General features: G+C 34.7%; 2 protein-coding genes across 2 annotated transcripts in view; both read right to left on the reverse strand.

Moving 5' to 3' along the window:
- LOC111505511 (uncharacterized) overlaps nt 1-17,132 on the reverse strand; it is a 48,060-nt gene that overhangs the window by 1,124 nt on the left and 29,804 nt on the right. The window contains exons 4-5 of the mRNA XM_023160336.2: nt 3,337-3,614; nt 2,466-3,282 (exon numbers count right to left, since the gene is read on the reverse strand). Coding sequence (XP_023016104.2) covers nt 2,466-3,282; nt 3,337-3,614 — 1,095 coding nt within the window. The remainder of the gene's footprint in view (nt 1-2,465; nt 3,283-3,336; nt 3,615-17,132) is intronic.
- Nucleotides 11,030-13,614, reverse strand: LOC111505509 (dynein regulatory complex protein 1). Its single transcript, XM_023160335.2, has one exon. It carries the CDS (start codon nt 13,503-13,505, stop codon nt 11,049-11,051), a length of 2,457 nt encoding a protein of 818 aa, XP_023016103.1. The 5' UTR covers nt 13,506-13,614; the 3' UTR covers nt 11,030-11,048.

Raw genomic sequence — 17,132 nt, forward strand, 5'->3', positions numbered from 1 at the left:
TTAAAAATCAGGAACTATATTCCTATATTAAAATTTGTATCTTTAGGTAATTTATTCAATCTCTATTCATAAACATTCAATGTTTTTTCAAATAATAAAGACAATATTCATTCCAGGAATTAATCTTAAAGGGAACAGTAATCTCTCCATGTTTATTAAAAAATTCAGTAAAACTTGCACCTTTACTAATATTGGAAACTTTTTAGCCCAAATCATTGATACAGAAATATTGAATCATTCATATCAATTAGCATCATGTAATATTAACCAGAAAAATTATCAGTCCATTGTAATGGGTAGAATATTGAGTAATGATGATATTCTGGATTCCAGACAAAATATGTTGCTTGTAGATTTGAACAATCTGTTAGTTTATGAAACAGGCAACCAGGAAGCATTCTCACTTTTTCACAAAAAGTTCTTAGATCTATTTGAGTTATCATTCCTAATAAAACAATTTTCAACCAATAAAAGATAAACTAAAGTTCCTTGGATCACTTCAAACATCAAATAACAGTCAGAACTGGTTAGAGAAACTGCAGAAACAGCAAAAAGACTTGATAATGATAGCTACACATTGAGACAAAAATGTCTAAAAGAAATATGAAAAATAAGTTATCCTATATCCCAAATATTGAACCCCAACATAATTCATTATATTTGTTCCCTACTGAACTCGAGAAAGTACATAAAACTATATTAAAAATGTGCATATATGAACACTCATATAATGTAAGACTATGATGTACTGTTTGGAACCTTTGGTGTAGTAATGAATATTACTGGAGTTTTTTCCTAACACCAAATCGTTTGGTGTTGGGAAAAAACTCCAGTAATATTCAATGTAAGACTTGGCAATTATCTCGGGAACTTAAATATACTAGATAGCTCACAGCATAGATGGAGCTATGTCTCATTGAAAAAAAAAGAAAACATTATGGGACTGTTTTTCGACATGTGCCGAACATTCGATATTGTTTGATCACAATTTATTGGAAGCTAAACAGTTTCAGGTAGGTGTTAGAGGCTCATGTTTGGAATAGATAATTTCTCATCTATCAAACAAAAACCAACAAGTTGAAATCAATGGTGTTAGATCGGAACATATTGAAATAAGGACAGGTACACCACAATAATCATATCTATCACTAACCTTACTAAATATATCTGTAATCGATTCATCAAAGGAATTGAATAAAACAGACTATTGGATTCTAAAGACGCTAATTCAATCGTCACTGGACAATCAAGGGGAATAATACAGAACAGAATAATACAACAACCTAAGGATTCGACTATCAATGTTCGGTCTGCTGTTAAAAGATGTTTCAAAAATTGCCAGAAGTGTAAAATGAGAAAAGCTCAAACCACATGTACCGGAAATGGGAATAGAAGCAAAAACTGGAAGCTTTTGTTTATCCATTTTCTTATGTGGGGATAGATTTTTTCAGGCCACTGACGGTTTTAGTTGGGAGATGAATTGATGAGGTATGGTGGAGTTATGGGGTATATCTTGGAAATTGATTCCACCAGAGGCTCCACATATGGGTGGCATTTGAAAAAGAATGGTACATTCTATAAAATCTTCACTCAAAATTACTCCAAAGTATTCATTCTAAAGAAGTGTTACTCTTTTGTCAGAAGCTGAATACATAGTTCTAGTTCTAACATATATTTCAGTCGATAGCAATGAACCAGAAGCATTTACTCCCCATCACTTTTTAGTACTTAGATCTGGAGGAGTTCCCACTTATAGAGAAAATTGCCCATGCACCAGAAAGCGAATAGCTGAAGGATTGGCTGATCTATATTGGCGTCGATCGATTGAATAATACCGCCCAATAATTATTCAAAGACAAAAATGGCATTCCACAACAAAACCCAGAGAAATTCGAAGTATTGTCATCATTGTGGATGAAAAATTGTCAAGAAATGAGTGCTGATGGGTCAAATAAAAGAAGTATTTCCAGGTAAAGATGGAATTATACGTGTGGCCCGAGTTAAAATGAAAAAAGGGGTTTCATACTAGACCTGTGTCAAAACTCTGCCTCTGTTCTGCCAACTAATAGGTGAAGATCACAGTTCACTCAGGAGAGAATGTTACCTACTTGTCACTTTAATGTGAATTATAGTTCCAAAAGGGTATTAAAATACGTTTGTGATATTAAAAAACATTCGATATTATTTGAATTGAATCATAAAAATAAATTCAATTTATAAATTCAATTCAACCACAGTTCGAAAAAATAAATGCAAATTCTTTGAACATAATTCAGTTAAACTTATTGTAGTATCCTATTAGTAAACAGTGTGTCATATTTAAGTGTATAAAAGGAAGAATATTCTTACTTTTTGTTGGTTATTATGACAAACATATGAAGGTACTATTTTGAAATGGAAAATAATCCAGAAAAGGAATCCATTCAAAAGTTCAACAAATAAGTCCGTTATAACATAATACTTACTGAAATATCCAAAGGATCCTAACCAACATAAAAACCATAAGCAGATAGCTCTTCTCTTTCTGTCGATGTTTATCCAATACGATACTCCTGAAAACATGAGACCGCTCAGTGCCAAAGTTCCAATGATGGAAGATACTGTTTTTATATGAATGTTCCCCAATTCTTGGTACAAATAAATTGGAAATAAGGTGTAGTAAACAAAAATCGAGAATTTAGTAGTTATCACAGTTAGGAGAGACTTATAAAAGGTCGGTTGTTGGAGTAGTTCCAGGCTTGAAAATATGGAGGATCTCTGTGAAACAGCTGGCATAAAAACCGCAGGAGGTCTGTGAGAACCTATATCCTGTTCCAAGGCATCATACGAGTAAGTGGTATTGTTATTTACTGGTAAATCAGAAAACAGAGGCATCGGAACCCCGGATATGTTTGTTGTAAGCTCATTGTTATTATTTCTTTCTGCAAAAGACAATTCAAGTTGTAAGTTGCCAGCTTTTATATTTTCCTTTCCTTTTTGATCGTCATGCGAATCCTTTATATTTTCTAGGTCCTCATCTTCGTCAAAAGTTTCCCAATCTTGTTTGAGAACTTCATACTTGTTTTTTTCTCTTTCATCTTCGGCATCATCCTCAAATGTTTCCCATTTTTGAATAACTTTCGGGTTTGTGATGCTAGTATTATGTCCCGATGTTGAAGGCTCAGTAGAAGAAGGAATTGGGTGTTTTTCTATTGTTACATTAGTTCCTGAACTATTTTGTCTTTTAATCTGGAGCTCTCTTGAATTTTTCGAAAATATGTCTTCTTCATCATCAGGATTGTTCTGGAAAAAAACTCTCAAGTAGCACTGTGCTTAAAGTAAAATGGAATACCATACCGTTATGTAATTATACCGGCTGGCCTGTTTAGATTTCAAATAGGATGGTTTTTTAAATGTCAAATTGAATATCAGCCCTTGCAGTATTATTGCTTGGTACCACAGAATCACTTTAAGCAAATGAGAGTTCAATATTTGGTTTCCTAAGACGATAGGAGTTAAAATAAATCCCACCGATGTTACTCCTTGAGTGATGTGCACTAAAATTGTATGCTTGAACTTAAAATACTGCGTAAGTATTATTTCACACTGGGAAATCTGTATTGAAGCGCCGATTCCTGAAAAAATGATTCATTATTCATAATGTATAGTAAATATTTAACATGAAGAGAAAATGCGTGTTCTATTTAAGCTATCATTGTATAGTGTAATACATGTTGCAGTTTTGTAAACTGTTACTGGTAATCATAATAATAATATCTGTTTGAAACTCTGTTTTTCCGTTAATCAGCTGTCTGATTAACGGAAAATCTATTAACCATTGTTGGTTCCTATGGTAGGTCATGATTAGGTACATCAAAACTACAAATTTTAAAAGCTAAAAATGAAACGTTGTAAATCAAATATAGGTATAATATATATTATTAGTACTATTTGATCGACCTTTTTTGGGTATTTGTTACCTTCTACGATCTGAAAAATATAAAAATTATAATGGAGAATTTTATACAAGTGTAGAAGGGCAAACTTTTGGCTTTACCCCTAAAAGTTACTGAGTAAAAATCGAAGGATTTTTCACAAAGAAAAATCTTCTGTTTATCAGTAACTTGTCGTATTTAACAATTTTGCCTATCAGTAACTTATCGGGGTAAACTAAAAAGTTTGCCCTTCTACACTTGTATAAAGTTCTCCATTATAATTTTTATATTTTTCAGATTGTGGAAGGTAACAAATACTAAAAAAAGGTCGATAAAAAACTGATTTTCTTCCACAAAAAAATGAATATTATTAGTACTGTTTTATATAAAATCTCTGTGTACTGAAATATAATTTATAAAATAATGATAATAGTAGTAACTGTGTCTTATTAATAACATTTTGACTGTGGAATACCTTATCATTGTTTGTTTGTTTCACCTGTTTGGGTATCTTGTAACAACTAACAACTGTTCACATCTCACTGTGGGGAATTTTTATATAATTTAATGATGTTCTGTCCAAAAGAGCCCCACGACGAGTGTTGTATTCGTGTTTAGATATATTTATCAAAAGTACTGATAAGTTATGTCTAACGATAATAATAGATGGCAGTTACTCCTAAAGTTTAGATTAAATATCAACCTCAGGATTGTTTCTCGAGCCACTAAAACTTTTGCCTGAATGTTTTGCTCTTTCCCAAGTTATAATATTCAATGTTTGTTTAAAGGTGGTTGACAATAATTCATGGTGAATTTCATTAGTTCGGACTTCCATTGTCTAATATCATATAATATGATTTGAAATCCCTGAAAGAACAAACAAGATTGAAAAAATGAATAACTGAAAACAACAATTATTTTAAGCAAACAAAACCTGAAATGAAATTACAATAAAACAAAAATTAAGCAAAAAATTGAACAATTAAAATGAATTAAAAATTAAAAGATTTCAATACAAGTTACTTCAGGACGTTTCGATTATTAGTATCCATGATAGTCTTCTGGTGATGATGACTATTTTATAGGTGATGACTAACAATCGAAATGTCGTGAAGTAACTTGGCTGAAAATCTTTTAATTTTTATTTCATTTTAATTGTTCAATTTTTAGCTGAATTTTTCATTGTAATTTAATTTTAAAAATGTTGTTTGTTCCTACATGGGTTTCAAAGCATATCACATCAGACAATGGAAGTCTGAACTAAGAAATTCATCATAATATTCAAGCTAAGATGGAAGTAAACCATTACGTAATGTAAACTAAGCAGGCCAGCTTCATCTGGGCTGGACTCCATTTGTCATATAGCATAAAATGCTTTGTTTAAATTTTGTAGAATTTCAGTCATCTATTTTAAAGTATCATGTGATGGAATTGGCCGATAATTGATGAACATCCATAACGTATTCAAGTAACAAATTATTGTTTCATTCCACAGTAGCTTCTTCAGAAGTATTCCTACTAACGACTATAGTCTATTTCAAAAGAGTGTAGAGTAATAAATCATGAAGTGTCATAAAATTTGCCTGAATTTCGTTGTCGTCCATGGGCGTAGGCAAATCTTAGGATTATTAAACTTAATAATTAAAGTAAATTAAAAATTACAGACATAGATAATAATAAAAGGCCATTTATGGGAAGTAATTTGGTCTAAAACTAAGTACCTACATGTATTTAGGTAAGTAAAATTTCTTAAAAAAAGATTAAGATTAATTTTAGTGGTTCTTGTAAACTTATTTAATATGCAATTTGGGTTCATATACTTGAGCATGATTTCTCAAAAAAGGGTTAACACTTAGTTCCGAGGTGCCATGTCATTATAATAATCCCTTTTTGACCCTGCCCACCAATCATGCAATACCTATTAAACCCAGGTAATTAAGAAAAAGGGTTTAAATATATTGTAATGGTGTCTTAAACATTCGAGTTATAATAGTAATTGTTACTACACCAATTAAACGTACAGTGATATTGTGATATAGAAATAGTGAAAAAGTTATAAAATGGGGACATTTACTCCAAAGAAAAGAAGTGTAAAAAATTCTCCGCTATCTGTTTGCGAAAAAGTTATAATTTTAAATGTATATGATTGCATAAAACACGATCACCCTAGTTTGTCTGTGCAAGAAAGTGTTGAGCGATGTGCCCGAATGACTGGAATTGGACAGTCCACGATTTTTAAATTATTGCGAGAAAGAAAGATATCAGGCCAGGTAAGTCCATGCAAGAGAAAATCAGGAAGACCAATAAAAATCTTAGATGAAGACACCAAATGTGACATTCGAAGAAAAGTTCATTCGTTTTATTTTAAAAAGGAAATACCCACTCTTGAAAAAATATTTATCGAGATAAGCCAAAATAACGATATTCCTTTGATATCCAGAAAACTTTTATGGAAAACTTTAAAAAGTATGAATTTTGCCTTGGAAAAGCACAATCGAAAGGCACTATTACTGGAAAGTGATGAAATTGTTTGCTGGAGACGAAAATATTTGACAACTATAAAGCAGTACCGCAGAGAGCAAAAGAAAATTTTTTATCTTGATGAGACGTGGATAAACGAAGGTTATATAGTCAAAAAAATGTGGCAAGATAAAAATATAACAAGTTCTCGCCAAGCTTTCATAGAAGGCCTTTCGACGGGTATTAAAGTGCCTTCGGGAAAAGGGAAGAGGCTTATAATTGCTCACATTGGAAGCGAAGACGGATTTTTAAAAGAAGGTTTGTTAAGCTTTGAGTCGTGCCGGACGGGAGATTATCATAAGGACATGAATTCGGATGTCTTCGAAGACTACTTCGGGGAAATGTTAAAATTTCTTTCAGCTGATTCGGTCGTGGTTATGGATAATGCAAGCTACCATTCAAGGCGCTTAGAGAAGGTACCAACTTCAGCTTGGAGAAAGCAAGAAATTATTAACTGGCTGTCAAAAAAAGGTATTCAGTTTGAGACGAATTCAGTAAAGAAGGAACTACTAGCCATAGTAAAACAACATAAATCTCGCTTCATGAAATATGCCGTAGAAGATGTAGCAGAAAAGTATAAAGTAACTGTGCTGCGCCTACCGCCATATCATTGCGAATTAAATCCTATAGAACTTATATGGGCACAAGTTAAAGGATATGTTGCAAGGCACAATACCACATTTAAAATGAAAGATGTCAAGGTATTGTTTGATCAAGCCATTATGGAAATCACATCAGAAAACTGGCAAAAAGCAATCCAGCATGTTTTAAAAGAGGAAGATAAAATGTGGGAACTGGACAACTTGGTCGATCAGGTGGTTGACCCTATAATTATAACACCAGGGGATGATGACAGTTCTTCGGATGAAGACTATACTGATGTAGAATAATTTAATTGAATTGTAAATATACTGTAGCGGGATAAGCAATCTGGACAGAGACCAGTGTATCAGTGACAGTGACACTTTTGCTTAGGTTAGGGTTTAGAATTAAGGGTAGTCTGAATAATTATTTTCTCGGAAGGTTCTCGAAAATTGTACCTAGTAATCTCTAGAACATTCAATTAGGGTATAAATAGAGTGTTGTTAAACGTTAAGGGAAGTTCACAGTTTTAGTATTGTTCAAGTGTCAAATTGTAATAACGTATCCAGTAAAGTTCTTGTCGTTTTTGTGAATAAATTGATTTAAAGTCCCCACAAGTGTTTCAATACGTAAAGTTCGTTCGTGTGTGTTTGTGAGTATTTCCCGATTTCGGTTCGTATATATTTTATTGTTACATTTTATATTTTTTTAATAACACTGTTCTGCTGTATTAAATTTTTATTTCTTTTAATATAATTTTTATGAATGCATATCCTTTTGGCAATTATCCCACTAGCGCGCCTCTGGCTCAGTATTTATCCGTCGATAACAATGGACAAATCCCTTAAAACAGGGTGATACCTACCTGCTCTTTATGAAACGACATAATTTTGCAATGCGGACTAGGGAAGTGACAGAATTTATTGACGGATCACCCTGTAGCGCTTTTGAATACTTAATGAGATTTTATTACTCTACACTCTTTTGAAATAGACTATAGTATGAACTAGCCTGAAGATATTGTATAGTGAAACAAGTGTTTCGATTATGTAAACTGTTCAATTATACTTCACAATAAAGTGTTACTTGGAATTTATTGAGGATTAATTTGCTTCTTCGTTACCAGGAGCTGAATTCATCGATAATGGTTTTCATGTTGGAAACATGTTGATCAACAGTCGAGTCTGATACTTTAATGGAAAATATTGTGGCATAACCTTTTGTTACACATTGACACATGCCATAAACATATACCAAGAGTAAGGGTCCAATTTCAGATCCTTGTGGTACCCCAAGTTTCAGAATATAACAGTCAGAGAGTGAATTATTACAAAAGACAGTCAAAGTTCTCTTCAACATACAAGATTTGATCCAATGCATGATGTTATATGAAAAACTGTAATTTCCTATTTTGTTTGAAAAATTCCAGGCACACTGTATCGAATGCCTTCGTTAGATCAACTAATAATGAAAGGATGTAGTTTTTACTGCGTGTAAATGTGATCAAGAAAATGGTAAGAAGTTATTTCAATAAATCTGTTTTTTACACAACCGTGCTGAGAAGTTGAAAATATGCTGTTACTTTCCAAATAACCATGCTGTTATCTTTTTTATAAATTCATTTGAATTCCTTTATGTGTAAAGAAAATACAAGAACTCTTATGACTGGCATTTTCTAAAAAACCACATGCAGATGTTTTGATAGGGGAACTATTCGGCAGTTTTCAAACATAATGATCAATAGCTAGTATAGCTTATCTACTCTAAAAAAAAAAAGAGAATTCTCACAACTTTTGCTTTACCTGGACCAAATCGAAATTTAGAAAGCTCTTCCTACAGTTGACAAGCTGTACACTCGTTCATACCTACATTCATACACAAAATGCAGCTTATCAAAAGTAGAAAGAGTTTTCTGAATTTCGATTTGGTCCAGGGAATGTGAGAATTTTCCAATCTCTTCTTAGAGTTGACAAGCTTACATTTTTCACCCCTTTTACGAAAATCCATTTTTTCAATCTTCAATCCAAATTCATTTCAAATTTATCTTTAGACCAAACAATTGAAACGTCATTAGGTATATAAATAATGAAAGCCTTTCCTCTACTACCGAAATCATTGACAGTTCAAGATGAAGAAGTGGAGTAATGAAATATGTTTCGTTAAAATTTATTTTGAGATATCAGTACTTTTGAAAAATGTAGGATTGTATGAGTATACCTAGCGGTTCAGAAGTTATGCAAAAATCAAAAGTTGATCTATTCAACCTTCCCCATTTTCAATAAAAAACCAATTGATAAAAGTAGATTTCTTTATGAAAATGTTTCAAGAATGTGTATTTTTTCCTTATTGAATAATAATTTGACTATGTTCTTTTTGAAAATATAGGGTTGAGTAGGTAAATGCTTAGTGAAAATTGGAAATGAAACTTTCTATGTTTTTTACCACTTTTAAAAAGTGAAAAGTGGTAAAAAAATAGAACTTTCACATATAGTCAGTGGGCATACTTGAAGACTGGCTATAAATCAAATTATCTAAGAACAATTCGTTCAGGCCAGTCTCAACTCCCTACACAGTAGGTTAATGGACTGACACCTATCTGACAACTACTCCCCTGGCTAATACCACGAAGGGCGTTGGATTATATCCGACAGGTGTCAGTGCAGGATTCTTCACAGAAGTTATTCCTGCATATTCTGTTGGCGATACAACTGCCGCAATAGATTTTCAATTATTGGAACACACTTGCAAACCGGTTTCGGGCTGTTTGGCCACTCGTCAGTGCAAGGTAGTGTATATCATCAACATAAAGTCGATGATTTTCGATAATTGAAAATCGAATTCCGTCAGAGTATCATTCCTCGAACTAAGCTGTTACGTGTTAGGAATCACACGTTAAAAGGTAAGACCTCGTTAGTCCTTAGCTCGCACAAGTTTCTCAACTTCTGAGAGTTGTCGTTCGTATGGGGGCGGCAGCTGATTAACGGAAAAACAGACAGAAACAGACAGATACAACAAACAACAGGTTTGTCGTCGCCCCATCTGCCTGTGAACGAAGTAACCAACTGCATATCCGAAGTTTGCCCAATTCCTCGTATAAGGAAAGAAAACCTTCACATATAGTCAGTGGGCATACTTGAAGACTGGCTATAAATTAAATTATCTAAGAACAATTCGTTCAGGCCAGTCTCAACTTCCTACACAGTAGGTTAATGGACTGACACCTACCAAACAGCCCGAAACAGTTCTGCAAGTATGTTCCAATAATTGAAAATCTATTGCGGCAGTTGTATCGCCAACAGCATATGAAGGAATAACTTCTGTGAAGAATTATTATTATGCCCACTGACTATATGTGAAAGTATAGAGGGGGATGTTCTGTTGGCTTGGCCACAAACTGTGGCCACATTTCTACTGTGGCCCACAGTAGAACTGTAGCTTGACGTTGGCATCGTGTAAGATTATAGCCAGCCTCTTCACAGAACTTTCGTAATTTTAATGCACTAATTAGTGACAGAAAATATTATTTAAAATTAGTTTTTATATATTTGAACAAGTTAAGAGGACTAGCTCATGCAGGACTCTGGTTATCAATTGCAGTTTGGCAATGGGCAAGAATGTAGAACTGGCGTGGGATCCACGCTATTTCTCATAATTAAACATTTTCTGTGTCCAAGGGGAGTGGAGCGACCCCTGGCTAGACCGCCACTGTATTATAATTATATAACCTAGCAATGTATCTTCCAAGTTGCCTGCTAGTAGTGAAAGCTGCAACCAATTAGAAAGTGAGTACTTATTCGGCAGATTATAGATGGAATACACGTTTTATCTTTGATATTTGCGGGCAGTTATCATCGTTATATCTTATTCAAGGACATAAGATACGAAACGTTGCACCCATGATCCGTCCTAGTACCACAATACTTATGACAGATCAAAACAGCTGTTTTCTATATTGGATCATGGATGCACTGATATTGGGTTCTGATATCGTGTTAATCATGTAGTCACAAAAAAACGTTTTTACAAATGATTTTATTTCCCTTTGAAATTTGTATAAGGTGGAGGTAGTGTGTGCAAATGTTCATTCCTCTCCATAGCACAAGGTGGATTCATAAACTCTCCGTGATCTATGTAATTAGCAAGAAGTCTTTTCAAATCCACATTTTGCCTTCGCAAAACAACCACTTCCTCTGACAATGTCTTACGATCCTTCAATATTTCGTGGTAATTTTTCAGTCCTTCGAGTAATGCTTCCCAAACTCTAATTCGCTCTTCGTTGTAAACTGTTTTATATTTATCCCAATAAAGTCGAATATCTGCATCAGTTAGCAACCTCGAAATGGTATTTCTCTTTTTTTCCAGCCTCTCTCTGGTCGTGGGAATGGCCTTTCTGTGCGTATAGTATGCTGTTACAAAATCTCTCAACGCCATCAATATAAACACAGAACTAATTACCAGCGGATGGTTGTATTGACATAACACTTTGTCATCAGATGTTATCATTTTCTTTTTCGTGAACCGCTTTTCTTTCAGATCGCTGTAAAATTGATCTAAGACAATTCCTCCGCATACGTTGTCTAATGACTCTTGTTCCAAGTGCAGTCCTTCCGAATATATTTCTGAACTGACTAAGTCCATAACAACCTCTTCTATCACATTATCGGGCTGTTGTATAGCACTAAAAGCTTCTTCCAGTTCAATGATTTCGACATTACTCTGATTTTCATTTCGACTGATTACGGAAAAGTGGGACAATTGCGAGTTATATCTGGATAAGGTCGATTCGGTTCCCAAATCTTTATTATTGCAAACTGAACAAAAACAGTAAGGAATGAAATATTTTACCAGCATATCGATATCCTCTGGTCTGCGTATGTCAAGCGACATCAAGACATTGTCCAATCTAACCAGTGTTTTCTGATCATCTTCGTAAAACTTCAATAGCATTTTCAGCCTTTTTTCTGTTAAGAACCCACTCTTGTCCGACACGAGGGTTAGTATATATTTTAGTAACCTTCGGTAGATAGGATTGGCGTCCAACTGTTCTGGTTTTTGTTGAACTTTTTTAGTTTCAGAGTCGGAATGTTCCAGCCTTTTACTCATTTTGTGATCAACACTAGATTTATTGCTCATTGCACTTGTTTTTGAAACCACATTTAAAGCATCTTTGAAACTACTCAAGGTCGTCTTGTTTATTATACTGTGTGGCGGAGAAAGCCATTCGATTCCCATTTGCTGTTCGTAAAGAATTTTATCAGTCGCTAGAATTCGAGTTAGAATAGCTTGACATTTATTTTTGTTCATTTCCCACACCTGGTGGAACTTCTCATCATTAACTTTGGCAAAGTGATCTGCTTTAGCTTCTACTTCTAATATGCTCTTGTGGAGTTTCTTTATGTCGTCCGATAATTTCTTGACATGATTTTTCGCTGTTGTTTCGTAATCGGTTATTTTTTTCCTAAGATCGTTTTTTACATCCTGAAGTTTGTTAATCCTTCTTTTCTGTTGGGACTTGATTATGAGGTTTTCATCCTCTCTTTTCTTGAGGATTTGATAGTTATAATCTAATTTTTCGCTATTCAACAGTGCTAAAGCTTTGATCCTTTCTAATTCTTTTTGCAAATTCTCTATGTCATTTTCAAGTTTAATTTTAGTTTCTCTAAATTTCTCTTGAAAATCTACCCGAAGTCTGTACATGTTTTTGTTGAATTCCTCCAATTGTCCAAATTTCTTGTTGGAATTTTCAATTTCCTGTTGATCTCTCTTCTTATGAAGTTCCTCCCATTTTTTGTTATTCAAATCTATAAAATTTTGTCTCTCTGAAAGGATTACCTGCTCAATTAACTCAAACTCGTTTTGATAGGCCTTTCTCATGAACGTTATCTGTTTTTCTATTCGCTGAGCCAGAATATTGATATCTTCCGATTGTTTTTTCTGGTCTTTAGTAAACTTTATTTCCGCGTTCTTCAGTTCCTCTCTGAGCATAGCAATTATTTCGTCCTTTTGTTTAATTAGAAACTCACACTTTTCTTTTTGGTTGGCGATATCTTCGTTGATATGTAAAGGATCGTTGTATTTTTGAATCACAGACCATTTCACTGCAATTTCTTCGAAAGCTTGATGGGCTGCTGCTGCTTCAGCTTCCAGTTGAGCTATAATCTTTTCTCTTCCAATGCCTTCAACCTCCCTTCTATCCACCTCTCTGCTGTCATTAGCAACTCGAACGTTAGTGACATACTCCTCAGCTTCTTCGAGAAACTTTTCTAAAATTTCAGCACTTTTCTGGACTTGTAATTGGACGGCGGTTTTATTTCCTTCGTGCAAACTCTCCGATTCCTCCATACATGATTTCCGAATGACGTTCCATCTTCTTTCAATGCGCAATTTTCTGGCCAATTTCCTTTCATTTGCGTCGTCCGATGTCAGTTGCGGTTCATCAGGTTGCAAATTTTCATATGTTGAGGGATCATCGTGAAATGATGTATGCATATTTTTCAAATGATATACTGGTAGTCACTTTGAGTATATAACCACTTCAAATGAATAATGAAATAGGAGACGATCAATAGCGTTGTTACAAATTCAAGTATAGTTGCTAATAGTTACGAATTGTACAGATCAGGGCCGAACTTTCCCAGTGGATACCTAACCTGGCGCTTCTCCCCACAGTTTTGAAAGAAAAAATTTCCCAAACGAAAAATAGATCAGAAACAGAATGAATGTAGCGATTAATTATTGACACTGAGTAAACGAGGGTACACTACCCAATGATTAAATGATCCAGTTAATCGATTACTGTTATGTTACGAGACTCATTAAAAAAGTGATCATAAATTATTAGAATATATTTCCAGTTTATACAGCGTGATAACATATTTAACGTTCATTTCAAAATATTGTTACATCATAACACCAATCAATTAATCAAGTTCTTTATTGTCTGAAGATTTACAATTCTTATTGACAAGGATCTGTAAAGCAGATATTGAGATATTTAAGGAACATTATTTGTAGTATATAACTATACTCAAGTATTATTCGCGCCTGAAGAAATTATAATGTATAACGAAACACATGTTGCTGTTTTGTAAGCTGTTATATGAAAATCTCAAATGTGGTGTTACTTCAAGTGTCACAATTTAACATTTTGTCAAATATTGAATCTTTTGAAAATTTCTTGCAACGATCTATCGAAGTTACCAATTAACCAATTACAAATGACAAAAGTAATTTTTTTTGGAGGAAATCAGAGTTTTTATCGACCTTTCACCTTCCACAATCTGAAAAATATGAAAATTATAATAGAGAACTTTATACCAGGTATAGGAAAGGCACAATTTTTAGTTCGCCCCGATAAAATTACTGCGTAAATTTGGTTTGAGCTCTCCCAGGAGAAGTCGTGACAGATGTTGTCAACGTTGAAAGTGAAATTCAGCACTTACCTGAGATATCGAAATCGAATATTCGGGAGGCTTGCAAGAAACAAATTTCTGATAACTTGTCCAGGAAGACTGATAATGTACAAAAGAAAGAAAAATTAACAAAAGAATGAAGGAGAAAGATGTTTTCTGTCTAAGAATGTGATATTGGGCAAGTTAGATTGCTTTAAGAGAATTGAGAACAGTCTCTATAATAAATTAGCAAGGAACCCATTGCCTTAGATGGTTTCAGAAGTGAAAAACACACTCAAGAAGTTACAAAATTTGATCAAACCAACTTTGAACAGGAGTCTACAGGTATCTAATTCCACAGTTCCTAAATTATAGAGTCTACCAAATATTCACAACCCTGGTGCGACCAATTATCTCCGCCATAAGTTTCCCTACTTATGAAATTGCTAAAAGGCTAACCCAGTGTTTCTCAAACTTTTGGAATACACGGCTCCCTTATGTTTTTTTAAGGTTATCGCGGTGCCCCGAACGTAAAGACTACACTAGATATTTAATTAATAAAAGTAGGTAGGTGGCTGTCTGAACGAATTGCATTTTGCAATTACCGATATCAGAGGATTTTTATTAATAGGTACCGACGTATTACCTTTACTCTCAGTTATCTATGTTGTAAAACGTTGTACCTTGAGACTACCGGTGGCCCACGGCGCCCCAGTAAAGGTTCCAGGGCGCCGCGGCGCACACTTTGAGAAACACTGGGCTAACCATACAGTTTGAAACTCTCTCAATCTCATACTTGAGTTTAAGTGTTAATTCACATGATTTCATAGAGCAGGTTGGGGATATAGAGTTGATGTATCCTCGCTGCTTCAAAGTGTCCCTATACCAAAATCTATTGAATATTTGAGGGGTCTTGTGAGGGTCAATCGTCTCAGTGGGGAAGTAATCGAAGACTACATACAATTAACAAAAAACTTCATGTAACCGAGTTGCTTTCAGTTTAACAACTATTTCTACAGACCGCACGATGACAAGGCAATGGGAAGTCCACTTTCCACCTTCATAGCTAATCTGTTCATGAGCAGATATGGATCCGATATGCAGACAATGTATTTGGCGATTTTTGATACAAAGAAACCAAAGCTAGAAGACTTTGTTTCAACTCTTAACAACAGAACCCCAATTATTAAGTCTTCATATGAAGTTACCATTCTTGGGTGTCTTAATAATTAGACGCCGCTTGACTTTCCGAGAATATTTCCATTGATTTGTGTATGAGGTTGGATTCTTCCTATCTTTCCGCACACAATTCGATAGCGTAATTTCCGTTTGAAATATAGTAGCAATGTTGTAACTTCCAGTGTCAACCTGCACTCTGTTGCAATTGATTTGTGCAATTGGCAATATTCACAAGTCTATATTCAGTCCATCTAGCCTCTCTCTCAGAAAGATGTGGAGAGGAGGTAGATCCAGAAGGATCTCCATGGCCGCTGACGGTGTAGTACTGATGGCACCACTGATGGCCAGACAAGCCTGTCTCTGTAAGCCACAGATGAACTTCGCCTGAGACGTTTTCTGTAAAGCCTTCGGCCACCAGGCAATTGCTCCATAAGTGATCATTGGTCTGACAATCATCACATAAATCCAATGGATTTTTTTGGGACTTAAACCCCAGATTGTCCATAGGGACAGTCTGGTTTTGTATGAAACTTTTTCTAAGTGAGCGTTCCAGGTGAGTTTTCCATCAAGGACAATGCCAAGATATTTCAACTCCGTTCCAAATGGAATGACCTCACCATTGAGAGAAAGTGGTGTTAAATCGTCCAATTCTCTCATCTTGGTGAAGGGGATTATCACAGTTTTGTTGGGGTTGGCAGACACCAACTGTGAACAAAGTTCATCGTGCTTTGGAGGATATTACAAGCTATTCTTCCTCACGTGGACCAAGATGACAAGATCATCTGCATACGTTTGCAGATCTACTTTTCTTTTGTCGAGGGCATCAATCAGACTATCAATCACTAGCAACCACAGAAGGGGAGATAGTACTCCACCTTGAGGGCAGCCTTTGGTCATCCTGAACTTGAAGGGTCACCAGAGGCTTTGAAGAGTCGTAGTTGCAGTTTTGTTCACCAGCATGGCATAGATCCTGCCAGTTATGGCCGATTTTGTCTTTCCTAGCCAGGGATGATACTATAGATTTAGGTAGTGCATTGTCAAAGGCTCCTTCAGTATCGAGAAATACAGCAATCACAATATGTTTCCTCTAACATCTCTTTCGAAAAATATGGAATTGTATATTCGTACTGCATATCGCACTGCTTATGTAACATGTACTTGGAATGTAGACTATTTCAATTATATCAAATAAACCTTTGAACAGTTGAATTTTATAGGAATCGTCAAAAAATTTGAAATTCAATTATTGAAAAGGTGAATTTATAATGGAAATTTTCTATTTTTTCTCCTCGAAATTAAATTGTCTAGAAAGAAATGATAAATATGATTTACATTTTGGCTGAATGTGGCAGAAATTGTTTATTAGCCGGTAGAATTATGTATATTCAAATAATGTAAACTTTCACGGCCAGAGATGACTATGTGAAAGCTATTTTCCGGGTTTTCTGGGTGTGGTCTGCAGGTTTGTATGCCAACGTTTCGTCTACTACTGTGCTAGATATTATCAAGGGCGATATGTGTTAATGGTCGCAGTGCCCGATGCGGT

Source organism: Leptinotarsa decemlineata, unplaced genomic scaffold (assembly GCF_025532065.1).
Source record: "Leptinotarsa decemlineata unplaced genomic scaffold, Ldec_3_MD MMD2_tig00026299_RagTag_RagTag, whole genome shotgun sequence".
NCBI lineage: Eukaryota > Metazoa > Arthropoda > Insecta > Coleoptera > Chrysomelidae > Leptinotarsa > Leptinotarsa decemlineata.